Genomic DNA, 14,857 nt, shown 5'->3' with positions numbered 1-14,857 from the left:
ACCTCTGTTCTGGGCTCCTCGGGAAGCTTCTGTGAGGAGCGGGTGAAGGAAGTTGCAGCCCATGTTAGGAAATGTTGTCCCCGGAGCGCAGCAGCAGGCGGAGGAGCCGCGGCAGTGTCAGCTGGACAGCCCGCACTGCTGGCCGCACACGGGACGGACTTCTCTCCAGGGCGGATCATTATAATAACAATTCTAATAACAATAATCATTCACCACCATGGCTCAAGCGAAAATACAGGCGAAAATGAGCGATGCTCCCTGCGCCAAGTTCAGCAGGACGCTGTCCATGGCCGATCGCTCCGGACGACTTCTGGAGAGTTTGGATCAGCTGGAAGTGAGGTACATGAGGCCTCAGCATGTGTGGCCACCTGATGGCCTGTTTTATCCTGACTGTACTGTTTGGCTGCTCATGGCTTTTATAATATTATATCATAATAACTAGAAGAGGGAGGAAGTGTTTGTTGCGCCGGTTAGAAGTGCAGCGCATCTCGATTAATAAAGGTTTGTGGGAATATACTAATTATTATGATTGTTTTATTAATAAACACTCGGTTTATGGATTGGAAATTAGTCCCGCCTGTGTGTTTTCAGTGAGGCACCATGGTTGTGAATGGGTGGTTGAGCTCATGTGTCGCCTCTCTCCGTCAGGGTGGAGACTTTACGCGAAGCAGCATCGGCCATGGAGCAGGAAAGGGAGTGCATCCTGGAGGCGATTCAGTCCATACAGAGCGGACAAGAAATGCGCAACGTCTGCGCTGGTGAGGCTGCTGACTCCCACCACTTCACCTCATGCACAACCTCTCATCCACTTTGCTCGACTGTGTGGCGCTCCGGCCTGTCTGTTATCCACCTTTTCTTTGTAGCTGCTCTCATTTCTCTGTAACGCTGCGAGCCAGTGAGGTTATGCTTTGGATGCTGAGCTCTGGTTGGGTGTTGTTCTTGAAGAACCTCAGGGGATTTAAAAAGGAGTGAGGCAACATGATAGTTTTTCACCACACCCAAGCCAAGATAAAAGTTTGCATGAGCCCAAGGACAGAGTTTGTTGTCCTCCTAGTCACCAATACTATATGTTATAGGATTACATGGAAATTATTGTATGTATCAATTACACAGCTCTCAATTTCCTCATTTCCCAAATTAAGTATGTCCGCCTTACATCAATAGAGTAGCCACTATTCCCTGACTACAGTACTCAGGGATGACTGTGGCTCAGGAGGTCAGCGGTTCGATCTACAGCCTACATGTGAACGTATTCTTGGACAAGATACTGAACCCCTGCTGTGCATCAGTGTGTGAGTGTGTTAATGCTCATAATGAGCAGGTGGCCTAGCTACATTTGTGTGAATGGGTGAATGCAGGTGTGTCAGACTAGAAAAGCGCTACATAAATACAGTCCATTTACCATTTACTGTCCACACAGCTATTTGGAAATTATATGTGTAGTCAAGTACAATCTAGTGCAGTAACCCTGCTATAAATTCCACCACTGTGAACCTTACACTATATTAGATATAGAGGCTGAATACAGCCTCTATATCTAATATAGAGACAGCATGCTGCCAGGTGACACTGAGCCAATGTGTGAACCACTCACAACAAACTGCATAGGTATTTGTATTATTGTGTCCACCACTGTATAGTCAGTGTGTTTTGTCCTTAAAAGATGCAGCATTGATTTCTGTCGTTTACTGTTTCCCAGGGGAGAGAGAAGAGTTAGAGTTAACTGCAAACCGTCTCATGGGCCGCACGCTGTCTGTGGAGATCTCCGTCGGAACAATCAGGAACTCGGAGCAGGAGGAGGCGTTGCACAAGGCCACGTCCATAATTGACGAAATAGTGAAAAAGCTGCTGGATGACTTGGCCAGCGGCCGGCAGCGGCTGCAGGCCCTGCACGCCGCCTGTGTGACCGAGGCCCCGCCCGTCCCCATCGATCAGAAGTTTCAGGCCATAGTGATCAGCTGTGCTCTGGAGGACCAGAAGAAGATCAAGCGCAGGCTGGAGACTCTGCTGAGGAACGTTGAAAATGCTGACAAGAACATCAAGATCATGGACCACCAAAAACTGGAGGTCCCGAAAGCCAATGGCTGTCCATAAGACTCGACATCGAAACATTGAGTGTGTCTTTAATTCCACTAACCTCACCAAGAACTGTTGTACTAACTTTTAGAAAGACCTACATGTAGCAGCAAACAAGTCCTTATGGGAAAAGTTGAAGTGATACTGAACCTTAGGGCCAAAACACAGTAAACACCATCATTCTCCATGAAGGAACGTTACAGTGATTTCTAAGCATGAGCTACTTTTACCTTTGAACGATTGCATTTACACTGACCTACTTAAAATGGATTGTTTCTGTGTATACCCAGTACACTGTGTGTGTTCACATATGCACTTAAAACAGAAAAAAAGTACAATGGCGTCGTGCTCCATTGGACGTTTGGTCGCAGTTTGTTGGAAAATCTTTTTTCTGTTGCCTCGTCTTACCTTTCCAGTCAGGCACTCTGTAAGGATTCTGGATGTGTAAACACTACCTCTTTGTGTGAAGGCAGCACAGACCACACCAGGCAGTGGGGTATAGTTCATGTTTGCACAAAGCTGTTTTTATGTTTGACTATGTATCAAAAAAGTAAATAAAAAGCACATTGACTTTGAATATGTGAAGGGTGGCATGATGCTCTCATTGATGGAAATCATCAGTATTTCTTTTATCAGTGGCCAAGCTGTTTCTAGCTCATAGATCTATACACAAATACAGCAGATCAAACAGGTACATTTAGTTATTCTGTTAGACTGTATCCTGCTGGCATCAATGGTATTTTAAAAATGGAGACCTAGCAAATGATTTACTGAACAGGATGAAGCTACAGATAAAACAATGTCTACAAGGCAATAGTAGCATAGTGCTACAGTCACATGCCAGGCAGCTACACTGCCCTACAAAGGCAAAAAAACAGTGACTACATTACACATTTAGTCAAAGTTGAGTTACAAACTGTATGTTTTAACCATATTAAAACTGTTATATCATACAAATGTGCATTTTCATGGAGGCAGCTTTTTAAATTTGCATTAACTACAAATGTACCTACAAGCCAAAATTGAGTATTAGTATTGCAGCACTTGGCTGTTATCTGTCAATGAAAAACATCTATTTTGAATTTGTTTGTTTTCAGTTTGTTATTGCACATAATTAAATAAAACAGCAGCCAAATCAATTCACGATGGAGAGGGAAAGCTGAACTCCTACTGTAGCTTTGATTTTGGGGGGAAAAACAGCCTAAAAAGATTTCAAATAAAAGCATTTCAGCCTCTGTCACACAGTTAACAGTCAACTTCACAGCTTCTCTAGTCACTGCACTCTGCCTTCACAGGGCAGCAGAAACATTATGATACGTTTGACCATTAAGTCGTAACTAAAGGTCCACTTACTGACTTTTTCAGGCACTCTCAATCCATCGCATGTTCTTCCTCAGTGGATGGAGTTTGAGCAAACTCCCATCTGATAGGAAAAGAGCGATGTGGTTGAAAGCTCTGGGAAAAGCCCGTAAGTGGACTTTGGGTCAAGATTATTTGAAGTTAAGACTGAACCTCCACATCAATCTTACATTTTATGTGAAGACAGTTTACACTTATGAGATTATCTCGAGTCACCACTGACATTGTTAGCTCTGACCAAACTCAGACAAAAACACACACACTTCTGGATTGTAAAAAAAGATTATAGTGGCAGAGGATAAAAAAATTACACACTGGATGCCCAAGAAAAAAAGTAAAGGTTTATTTATGTCAGATTACCATCAATCCCCCCCAAACAGAACATCAGGTGCGCAGCTGTGTGGCACATTTCAAACTGTGATACATCTTTAACTGTTAAAACAAAGATCCAACAGAGTTGTTTTTGTCTGATTGAATGCAAACATGTGCTGGTTTGTCTATCTAAATGTGTGAAAGAGCAGAGTAACAGTAAAACACAAAGATCATTACAACACCTGAGTGACAGCACATAAGTATGGTTAGTTTTAACTCGTGGTTCTTTCGGATTATATGCCATCTTAATGATAAAGTGCACTAACTCCATTCAGTCAAAAAGCAAAAAGGCAAAGTAAACACAATGTTACAAATAAGAGAAAGCTCAAGAAATCGTTATTTACACATTTACTTTGCAGGCAATTCAAAACAAACAGCAAGAGTAGGGATGGGATTAAAATGCTTACTGGTGGAGCATGTAAACGCGGACAAGGCATTGTGGCATTGCAACCATGGTTGGACATTCACTGATGTGGAAAAAAGGCTTGCATGCACGGTTAATCCACGCTTTCTTTTTTTCTCAGAATAGCACTGTTTACATACCACTAAATGAGAACGCTTGAAATGTGACACAATCCTGGTGCCGAAGGTATAACCCGAACATATTTTAAGCACTCGATGAAGGCTTGATGCTGAAATGAGCTTTTGGATCACACATGACAATAAAGGCATTTTCACTGTTAAAAAAACGGGTGCCTTGGAGTTCTCACGTGATTTGTCTACATTTTAAGCACCAGTTTTTATTTTCAGACTATGAATGAGTTCAGTCCCATCTGAACTTCTTGAGATTCAAGTTCATTTGAATGTGAGAACAGAGATCTGGGAACTTTTTAAAAAGACAAAAACGTGCTTGCACATTTATTCCCAGATGTATCGTAATCCCATGTAAAACACTTAGAATTGTAACAACTAATAGGGAAGTGATCATAATTTCACACAGGAGATTTAAGACTTTTCCACGTCACCACATACACTCATCTTTGTGCGTGGTAAACCCTCGTCTTTCATTAAATGAGTTCGACAAAGAAAAATTAAAAGGCTTGATACAGACAAGGCAGTAACACATGATCCACAGCTAAGTGTATTAGTGTGGGACATCTTTTTGGAGTACCCTCATGTAATAAGAAGAAAGTGAATTTTCCTCCATATTCAGGCACACAAGCAAAATATCTGGGCCTGGTGGTCAGCTTCTCGTCCCTTCAGAGAGCTTAAACAGGGACAGACACCACCGAGCAGCGAGCTTTTCGTATTTCCAACTTTCACTCCTCCTCTCTTTTTCCATCAAGAAGGAGCAGAGTGAGATTTAAAAAGTGGTAACTGATTAGGTACTACAGAAGCCAACACAAAAACAGAATTGAGTTTGTTTGTTTAGTGTCTGAAAATGTCAGAAATATTGTGAAATCTGATTATATAGTAAGTACTGAAACTCCTTCACTCTGAGGCTGACCTATCTGTTACTCAAAGCTGTACCAAAGTTAAAGAAATTAAATGCAAAATATGTTAAATGTCAACAACTGCAATCAAAAACATAGTGCTGCAACTGATTGTGAGTGGAGGGACAAACACTCATAGAGCAGAGTACCATTAATTCAGCTTGTGTTCTACATCACAAAGTCAGACTTTGTGAAGTCTTACCGTTTGGTTAACAAATAATATAGATAGTAGAGTGTACACAGACATATAGAGAACTATTCTGTGTCAATAGTTATTGATATTTGGTTATACATAGGAGCACATTGTACTAATTTCATGTTACATCCATATCGCTGCAGTATTAGTTTCACTACAGCTCAGAAAGAGGAAATTTGGCACTATGTCAACACTTCAGTGAAAATATCACTCAACACTGCTGCGATTCGTACAAAAATACTTCTGCACAGAGAATCAACTCTGGATTCCGTAGTTTTGTCCACGATAAACAGTATAGTTTGAACCATATTCTGTTGACAGACTATAAAAATATGGTACAAAATAATCTGTGTATCTTTTACAATACATGCAAATATACTGGACATCTGAAATGTTAAAAACAGGAATGTGACTGTAAAAACCGTCTTGTTTTTTGGGGTTTCGATAAATTCACGAGATATTTCTGGTTTTGTGAAGTGACGGTGTATGAGGTGCTTATCCACAGTAAGCAGCAGTAGTGTAGATGGAGGTCAGCACGCCTCCAGTTTAGAGAAGCGGTGTACAGGTGTAGGAAGCTAATGTACTGCTGTGGACGGGAGCAGCAGAAAAACATATTTTAGCTGACAAAAAAAAAAAAAAGTCCCACTTAAGAGGAAAAAATCAAAGTATCTGTGAAGTGAGGGCTATATTTAGAACATTATCATTGCTTTGCCTTACCATCAAACAGTCCTTTCTTTTCCCATTACACTCCGTTTCCATCTACAGTCTGACATTGCCTCCACTCTAACCAAATTATGTGGGGGAGAGAGGTTCAATTTTCCTTAACCAGGCGCTCGAGACCAAAGTATCCACTTCAGTCTAAAATCATTTTAATTCTACATTAATGAATATTATCTACAACATGCTGATTTTGCTGGGATTTTAAGAGTGGAACGGAGCGAGGTAAAAACAAACCATAATATCCAGTGAAGAACAGCCCTGATAGCAGCGTCTATCTTTTCTACGGCGATGGCCAATGTTGTTATCACTCCTCCTTGGATCTGGCACACAACTTGACAACAGCATGACAATGCCGCTATTCCCGCCCATGCCGCTGAGTGGCTAATCATTAGTCCCCCGCTGCGCTCACTGGATCATCTGCTTTTTCAGACCAGAAACCACTGTTTCGTGTCATGTTGCTAGAAGAAACTGTCAAGTCGGTGGAGTGGGTGAAATTAAAGGTCTGGACCCATGCAATCCTACACTGGTGCTCCTGCTGCTTCTCCAAACTGGAAGCGTGCCAATCTCCATCTACTCATTAAAAGTACCTCGTACAACCCCACTTCAAAAAACCCAAACCATCCCTTTTCTGAGAGGCTTTGTGCACATATCACTGATGGAGGTCCAACGCTGAATCAAAGGAAAGTCAACTATAAATGTGTGGACAGCAACATAGCATTCAGATTAAACATCTGGTTATTAAAAGTAGTATAGAGCAGTATTTTTCCCAATCTGTATGGGCTTTGGTCTCTACATGTGGCTACCCCCACAAAATACAACAATGACCTAGTCTCAGAAACAATAGTCAGTCAAGTCACTAAAATGAAATGTCTATCTAGAGTAGGCTGCAGCTTCCAAAAGGATTTTTATTTTTCTTGGTTCTTTGTTTGTTAGGTCGCAAAGTGATGATTTCTCTGCCGTTGCTGGAGCTCTGGTTGCACACATTACTACTTGTGGTATTAAAAACACCTTTGGAAAAAACACAATTTATGAGTAATGTTACCCCACGAAAGAAAAAAAAAATGTAAACGTAGCATAAAAAGTGCTGTCCAGATAGATTCCTTACCTATTTTATTGCTTGTTGTATGGACCACCTCTGTCTCCTCCGCTGTTTGCTGTTTGAGCCGCTGAAGATACTTCTCAGCTAAGTACTTAAATACTAAAAAGAAAGAACCGTCAGATATGTTACGATGGTAACATCTACAGTGAGCCTGTTTCACTTGCATAAGACCAGTTGTCCACATTTTCAGTAACTCACCCTCATTGACATTAAGGTCCTCTTTTACTGAAGCTCGATAAAATCGCAGCTTCAGCCTTTTAGCCAAAGCTTCTGCCTCCTCGCTGCAACGCAAGTGAAGAAAATACAAAATGTGTTGAATTCGTGGCAAGTTACACTGCTTTCATTACAATTCACACTATCATGACCACTTGTCCTTAACATTCAACTGTTTTACTGTTCCAGTGTAATTTTTGCATACTCAAAACCATTACTTACTTTTTTATAACGGTCTCTTCCAGCAGGTCAATTTTGTTCTGCACTAGAACTGTGGGAATATCTCCGACCTCTGCCTCCACCTTCTCCCTCCAGCTGTCAATAGCCTGAAATGACTCCCTGTCTGTGGTAGAGAAGACTAGAACACATGCTTGAGCACCTGGAATGCAAGAGAGCACACCAACAGTTCATGCTGTTAAGCAGCTTGTTCTTTAAAAAATGACCGAATCTATTCTGATACAAATATGAAACATAACTGATATTGGAAAAACACTGGGTCAAACTTCAGAACAGTCCCGCTGGAGTGCACAGTGCATGTGTTTTGGTTGAATGCCGCGCTGGCAGTCAACCATAAAATCTGTGATGAATAAAAACTTAACCTCAGAGGTCAAGGAGGTGAAAAGCAGCTGTGTCACATTTGTCACAGTGGCGGGGTCTTACCACGGTAGTAGGCCTTGGTAATAGCGTCAAACTCCTCCTGACCAGCAGTGTCCCACAGCATGAGTCTGACCTCTTCGTCATTTACACTAAAACAATGAGCAGGTCATGAGGGAAAATGTTGTGCATAACAACATCCTGCCAAGCATGTCACACTGTTTTTTCTCTTGTACCCATAAATGTTGGCCAAATCTACACTTGAAAGATCTGTACCCCCACTTTTTACCAAACTGTTTCCTCAGTAAATTAATTCTTAGAAAATAAGTGTGTTTTCACTGCGTTTTGATTACAAAATAAGAGTACTTTAATGTACATTATACACATTTGTTAGACAAAAAGAGGTTTTCCTGGTCACTCCTAAACGTCACTGACATAAGGATTCAATATTAATCCATCAGCATCTTATGGATCTTCATTATCGTGGACTAAAAATAATTCTTTGCTGGTGGACTGTGGAATCCCACAGCCCTGCCATAACATGAAATGTAAGCTGTTATTCATAGAGAGAGAAGTTGCTTACAGTATCTGCCTTTCCAGAAAGTCCACTCCGATGGTCTTTTTGTAGTCCTTAGTGAAGACACCCTTGCAGTAACGTTGGATCATACTAGACTTGCCAACAGCTCCATTGCCGACCACGACCACCTTGATGGCCACTTCCATGTCCTCCTCCAACATGGTGTTGACGTCAGGCTGGTTTTGTCAATTCCACTCTGCCTGGGTAATTTCAGCAATGCGACATGTACACATGTACCGGGTCAAAGTTTGAAATGAACACCGTTAAATACAATGAATCCTGCAGAAAAAGCAACATGTATGCAACTTTTCTGTATCATGATTAGTTATATTGCTGTGTTGGTATAGAATCAACTTTCTGCCCTCTGTTAGTGAAAAAATACATTGCGCTCTGGTAAAATGATTTAGCATACCTGATCTATGTCATTACTGTATCACAGATTAGTGGTTACATCCTGTCATTTTGAAACATGCTATCTCAGGACTATTCCCACCCAGAAGTAGTTCTGATTAAATTGGTTACATAAAGGTGGGGGGCTGTAAATTGTCAGCTTTTATTAAATAACATACTAACACAGAAATCAGCCAGATCTGGGGATAACATACAACTTACTTCTTCTACAATCAAAAATGTAGATGATACAGGTATCTTTTTATTTCAAGTCACTAAAGCTGCAACAAATGTCAAATTCTCAAATGATCAGAGCCTACGGCAACTGCTTCTTCTGTTTGGCCAACAGTCAAAACTCCAAAAGCATAAAATGAAATTTTTTTATAGCTTGGTAAATTTGGAATGTAATTGGTTTCAGCACTAAATGCTACCACAAGAATTAATTTGGGGGAGGGCGTGCACTCTACTAATGAGCTCTGACTGGAATTGTCGTTTAACTATTGAATGTGCTCACATAGAACTCACTGTTGTAAATTTTACAAGGAAGTGTATGGAGCGACCCATCAATGTGTTTATTCTTCCATTAGCACGGAGAGCAGCAGACTCCACATAGCAACTGGCAACTCTTGCACAGTTATATGTGTGTAGCTGCTGAGTGCAATGCTAAACAACATATTGTGGGAAAGCTGTTCCCAGTGGACACTGACAACCTACTGTGTGACTGTGGTGTTCAACAGCCAGTCTGGATTTGACTCATAATGTGTGTCATAATATTGCAGTCGAAGATATTATTCATCAACTATAATTGAGCTGCATGGCGCAGCAGTTGTTATAACATGCAGGCAAAACACAGTTTATTTGTACACTTTATTTGTACACTCTTTCGATATAAATTTTATTTTCTTTCGATATAAATTTTACTTTAGTTTACAGCCAAATGTATACTTGAGTTACTGCAATCACTTAAACTGATCTAACTTGTGTTAAAAGAAAACTCAAGACCCTGTCTTTCTTTCATCTTTTTTCACAAGCCAAGTTACACATTAGCAGTCCCCTGATCTCTCAGTTTAATCATTTCTGTGTGATGTGTTAAATGTGTTCGAGTCAAAGTGAGGTCAACCTCAAAGTGAGGTCAACTCTTCTCTTGGAAAAGAGTTGACCACTAGCTTTAGAAAGTTTCCTAACACCCAATGACTGAAATCTTAATTTATTTTTGTGTATCTGAAATTAAAATACTAAGAATATCAGAAATATGTTTGGGCAATGAATTAGTAATGATACATGACTGTCTATTACTGTAAATATGGTTTATAATTTTCTACACAAAGTGTGGTACAGTACAATACAAGGTATAATCACACTTCTCCCACAATAATTTCTGTAGGACCCGAGAGTGCCATCTGAAAATGACAGCTTCAGTTTGATTCCCCATTACCATCAACTCCACATCATTTTCCATACTTGCACAGATAACTATTCTATACATGATAGTTCAACATTACCCTGTTCACACTAGACATACCTTAAAGACATAAGAGAGAATGGCCATATAAATTAACTTTGTTTAGTATAAGAACATAATACACCTCCCATCCTAGACAGTGAGTCATCTTCACAGACTTATTTTGCTCAGCCCTCAAGGCAAGGCACGGTTAAAGCCAATAGGGTACAGAGAGAATACAAATATAGCTAATGTATAGCAACTGCTCCTTTGTGTTCAGCTTTCCTGTTGCTGTTGGAAGGGATTATTTCCAAACGCTGTGAGGGGAATCAACTATTGAGCGTAAGTAAACTTTTCATTTTGCTTTATTTCCTTTATTCTCTTGCCTTTGTCACGATGTGACCTGTTGAACAGCTGGCAGGAGGGTCCTCAGGCACCAAGCGGCTGCTGGTACAGTATGTTAAAGCTGACTGAAGGAAACTGTGCTGCTGAGGAAGGATGAAAAATAGCAAACCCACAGAGTGAGCAATTCCTTACCAATAAAATCGCGTTGCAGCTCATCTGGTGTCCGCCAACATTAGATGAGCTAACCAGCCGGTTAACCCCAAATCACATATCTACTGCTCCCTCCCTGCTCTTGACTGTGGCAAGAAGAGACGAGTGTGACTCTGCTGCTATGGTTAAGTTAACGTAACTTAGCTAAGGTTAGCCACTTTTCACAGAGAAACGAACCTTACCCTCAAGTTAATGATATCTAGCTACCGACGGCACAGACAGATTGTTCTCCGCTTTAAGACAACAGACAAAGTTTAATTAACGTCGATAACTGGGTCAAAGCTGTGACATTTACGGGATGAAAACGTATAGCTACCTATCCGCGAGCCTATGTTCCAGCTAACTACATTGCGCATGAGAGTAGCTAGCCAGGCAACTGGCTAGCTCGCTAATGTCTGTTGCTAGGCAGCAGACCCAAAGAGTGCACAATTTTAAATAGGCGTCTTCGTCTTCTTCTTCTTCGTCTTTTTCCTTTTCTTCTTCTTCGTCGTGTTCTTTTTCTTCTTCTTGATGTCTTTTGGCCATTGGCAAATAACGAAACAACGCATTACTGCCACCAACTGGTATGGCGTGTGCAGCAGCACTCAAGGTTTTAATAAAACTATCACATCCTCGGAACCATTTGTTCTCCTCAGATAATCAAGCAAAAATAGACAAGATTCATCAAAGTATCACTTAGGGTTAAATCAAAGTTTAATTTGATCTCTTAATCAGGTCTCTTTTCTCAGCTTTTTATCTTTTACAATGAGTCATAACATGCTCTGAAGTTTGTCCGGAAAAGTCACATTCTTATATATTGTGTTTTACTTTTTTAAATAATGTGCTGTTCAGTCCTGTATGACCACACCTCCAGGGGCGGATCTAGAAAAATATTTATGGGGTGGCAAGAAGGGGGCAGGCATTTTTGAGGGGTGGCAACATATGACAGATGTACATATACTGAATTTAATAGTTACAAACTCATATAGACAAACTTAATCTCATTTGAAGTTTCATGTGAAACACTTCATACAGTACAGTACTTATTAGGAGATAGAAGTATGGTGACACTAAGGAAGCAAACCGCTTTTGACTGTGTCAGAGTGTCAGTGTTGCAGGCAGCATTTGTAAAAGAACAAACTATTCAGAGAAAAACTTAAGATCGATGGACTGAGCTGTACTAAGGTGAGCATAAATACACTGTGTGGAAATAAATAGGTCCCGGCACTCAAACAAGGTACTGGACATCACTTTTATTTCTCCCTTTGTAGCTTGAACATTTTTTTAATGGATGAGGTGTTTACTGATTATTTTGATGTTGTATTTACTTCACTGACAACATTAGTTTGTGAGCTGGTTCATACAGGGCCTCTCTGGACAGAAAGAAGAGACATTAAAAAACAACAATAACAATACTGCTTCCTGTTCAGCAGGATTTACACCACTTACACCAGTGTCAAATTTTTTAACTTTTTTTCTCACACTAGGTTTTATCAAAGGTGATATCAGATTTTCTCAGTTGCCAAAACAAAGATAGAAGTACAGAAAAAACAAAGAAAAAAGTGCAGCTTCTGTTGAGGTCATCATTTTAAGACTTTTGTAAAGCCTCACCAGTGAGCATAACATGAAGGTAGCATGCCTGTAACAGCTGAATGCGGCGATTTCCATGCTGCTCAGCAAAACGCTTCACAAATTTATCTAGATCTAATACTTTTGTGCGTTGATTCAATGCTGAATACAGCCAAACTCTTTTCTGTCTGGAAAAATGCTGACATGCAAAACAGTAAGCTGCATCTTTTGATTGTGAGTTTTCTAACTAGGGATGAAGTTTGTACCAGTCACTGCAGAAGCTTCTTCTGGATCCTCCCTGGGGGGGTCTGAGGGAAACTGTCTCGCATTGGCTGTGCTGGTACCTTGCATCCAGACTTGGATACGTCTAGAAGATGGAGGGGAGGAAAGATTCAAAGTGCAGTACATCTGAACTAATTATACAATATAACAACTAGTAAAAACATAATCAATTATAACCATCAGACTGTGTTAACATACATTAGCATTTCAGCCTGGGAGAGTATTTTTTTTATTTATTGTTTAATTTTGGAATTTAACCAGGCCAATATATCTAAAACACATTGTACACAAAATATTGAAACTCTGTCCCCATCTCACTAAATGTTCACAATTTTCCCACAAGAGAAAAAAATGCAAATGCTACCTTTCCTCTCCATGTCTTAAGATTCGAAGTAATTTCACAGTGTTTTACAACAATAGTGGCTTTTGTAGCCTACTTTACACTGAAAACGTCAGACCTAGCTAACATTTACATCAGGGGTGTCGAAAAGGAGGGGCTGCGCCACTTTCTAGAGGTGAGGTATATAGCCTCACCTTCACTGTATTAAAGTTAGAAAAATCAATTCAAAGTTGGTCGAATATGCTATATTGCTGAGTATGATTGCAGAAAAAACTGCCTTCATCGCAGCTTTCCATAAATGGATTTTAATTGATTTATTCAGAAAAAGGGTTGGCAGCTCATTCTCAGAACAGCAGCCTCAGATTTCTTCTGAGTGAGGATGGTGATCCCCCACAGTACAGAGAAAGAACAATAAAGAGGAAAATGGGATGGGTACATTTCAAGCTTGCTATTTAAGTTATGCCTATTAACACACCTATTAACGTCTGCTAGAAACAATGACTGAACTGGACTCAAAAACAGGAGTGCATACAATTTTAGTTAGTTATTCTGGTGAGGATCAGCTGCGCTGGGTATTTAAATCAGCAAGGCGCTGACCATCCAGCTGCGGTGCTGATCCGATGTCGTGTTCACAAGAAACACGCATATAACGCGCAAAAGCGGAGTAGTGACAGAACTGATACGGCATTATTGATATTTGTCGCACGTGTACCTGCATACTAGTTATGTGCATGCATGCTTATTAACACACGGATACTGTGGAATATATTTTTAACTCAGTTAAAGTGGGAACGGCATTGCACTCAGTGGGAGCAGTGATGCTGCCTGCAGCCTTCTACCTTGCGGTTCTTTGGTTCTCTGCCATGTTTGGTAACCTGAGGTAAATTTGTTCTGTGACTGTCCTTTTTTGGAGGGGCAGCTGCTTTGTTGAACAGTAGCTCCCCTTGGTGTCAAAAGTGCAATACACTCAAAAGTTTCAAGTGCGGCCACATTCTATTCTACTTATAAAATTTCTTGCGGGCCAATTAAAAATGGACTGCGGGCCGCAGTTGGCCCGCGGGGCGTAGTTTGGACACTCCTGTATTACGTGTATAGTTAGCAAAACAACGTTCTTCAACCTTATTGTTATAATCTCAAAATGAGCATTGCAACTATACTGTCACTGTGCTTTAACTATAATTACATTTCTTAATAGATAGACATATTGATAGTTGCTCAGTTTTTACCTCTTTCCTCGGTGTCTTCTTTCCTCGCGTTTTCAAAACAAATCAGTCTCTTACTCGCTGCCGCTCCGGCTGAGGTGGCAAGGCTTTCTTTTAGGATGTCATTTGCAACCCTATGCCACACTGGTAGATGCACACCTCAATATGAAGACGATTGTCTCCTCTTTCCTTCCTGTACTTCTCATTTCTCTGACTTTTTTCTTTGCATTCTATAAAACCATCGCCCTGTCCTCTCTGCTCTTTCTGCCACCTTTCCTCCAGTCAGTGTTTCATTGCACACAAATCTGTCTGCTAACTTATATCATTTCATTCCAGTATGTGCTGGTGTAATTTGGATTCTGTGCATGTCTTGCCTTGGGAGTTTTAGGAACATTTAAATCTCTAAAGTCATGATTGCAAATGATGAAAATCATTAACGTGACGCAGCTCTGACGGACTT

General features: G+C 40.5%; 3 protein-coding genes across 5 annotated transcripts in view; 2 read left to right on the top strand and 1 right to left on the bottom strand.

Annotated features, from left to right (window-relative positions):
- Positions 1 to 104: 104 nt before the first annotated feature.
- On the top strand, positions 105 to 2,630 carry bag2 (BCL2 associated athanogene 2). Its single transcript, XM_041947966.1, has 3 exons — positions 105 to 339; positions 649 to 758; positions 1,700 to 2,630. The coding sequence occupies exons 1-3, from the start codon at positions 218 to 220 to the stop codon at positions 2,092 to 2,094; spliced, it is 627 nt and encodes a 208-aa protein (XP_041803900.1). The 5' UTR covers positions 105 to 217; the 3' UTR covers positions 2,095 to 2,630.
- Positions 2,631 to 3,756: 1,126 nt separating this feature from the next.
- Positions 3,757 to 11,446, bottom strand: rab23 (RAB23, member RAS oncogene family). Of its 3 annotated transcripts, XM_041947629.1 has the most exons (8): positions 11,208 to 11,446; positions 11,008 to 11,111; positions 8,646 to 8,839; positions 8,129 to 8,214; positions 7,691 to 7,847; positions 7,454 to 7,536; positions 7,262 to 7,354; positions 3,757 to 7,164 (listed from the first exon to the last, which is right to left on the bottom strand). In XM_041947629.1, exons 3-8 carry the CDS (start codon positions 8,798 to 8,800, stop codon positions 7,031 to 7,033), a joined length of 708 nt encoding a protein of 235 aa, XP_041803563.1. In that variant the 5' UTR covers positions 8,801 to 8,839; positions 11,008 to 11,111; positions 11,208 to 11,446; the 3' UTR covers positions 3,757 to 7,030. The 3 variants fall into 3 exon arrangements, with proteins under 3 accessions (XP_041803563.1, XP_041803562.1, XP_041803564.1); XM_041947628.1 differs by having other exon boundaries at positions 11,008 to 11,446; XM_041947630.1 differs by having other exon boundaries at positions 8,646 to 8,835; positions 11,008 to 11,446.
- prim2 (DNA primase subunit 2) overlaps positions 10,731 to 14,857 on the top strand; it is a 36,721-nt gene continuing 32,594 nt past the window's right edge. Inside the window, exon 1 of the mRNA XM_041947627.1 lies at positions 10,731 to 10,812. The gene's annotated coding sequence lies outside the window, so the exon portion shown is untranslated. The remainder of the gene's footprint in view (positions 10,813 to 14,857) is intronic.

This window comes from Chelmon rostratus, chromosome 11 (assembly GCF_017976325.1).
Source record: "Chelmon rostratus isolate fCheRos1 chromosome 11, fCheRos1.pri, whole genome shotgun sequence".
Lineage (NCBI taxonomy): Eukaryota > Metazoa > Chordata > Actinopteri > Chaetodontiformes > Chaetodontidae > Chelmon > Chelmon rostratus.
This window is presented reverse-complemented; position numbering and strand designations above follow the sequence as displayed.

What these genes read in the sequence shown, in the direction of transcription:
- bag2 (XM_041947966.1), top strand. Translation starts at nt 218, where the DNA reads ATGGCTCAAGCGAAAATACAGGCGAAAATGAGCGATGCTCCCTGCGCC. An exon ending in TTGGATCAGCTGGAAGTGAG is followed by an intron (nt 340 to 648) that starts GTACATGAGGCC and finishes TCTCTCCGTCAG; the next exon opens with GGTGGAGACTTTACGCGAAG. An exon ending in AATGCGCAACGTCTGCGCTG is followed by an intron (nt 759 to 1,699) that starts GTGAGGCTGCTG and finishes ACTGTTTCCCAG; the next exon opens with GGGAGAGAGAAGAGTTAGAG.
- rab23 (XM_041947628.1), bottom strand. Translation starts at nt 8,800, where the DNA reads ATGTTGGAGGAGGACATGGAAGTGGCCATCAAGGTGGTCGTGGTCGGC. An exon ending in TACCAAGGCCTACTACCGTG is followed by an intron (nt 7,848 to 8,128) that starts GTAAGACCCCGC and finishes CTTGCATTCCAG; the next exon opens with GTGCTCAAGCATGTGTTCTA. An exon ending in GGACCTTAATGTCAATGAGG is followed by an intron (nt 7,355 to 7,453) that starts GTGAGTTACTGA and finishes CTTTCTTTTTAG; the next exon opens with TATTTAAGTACTTAGCTGAG.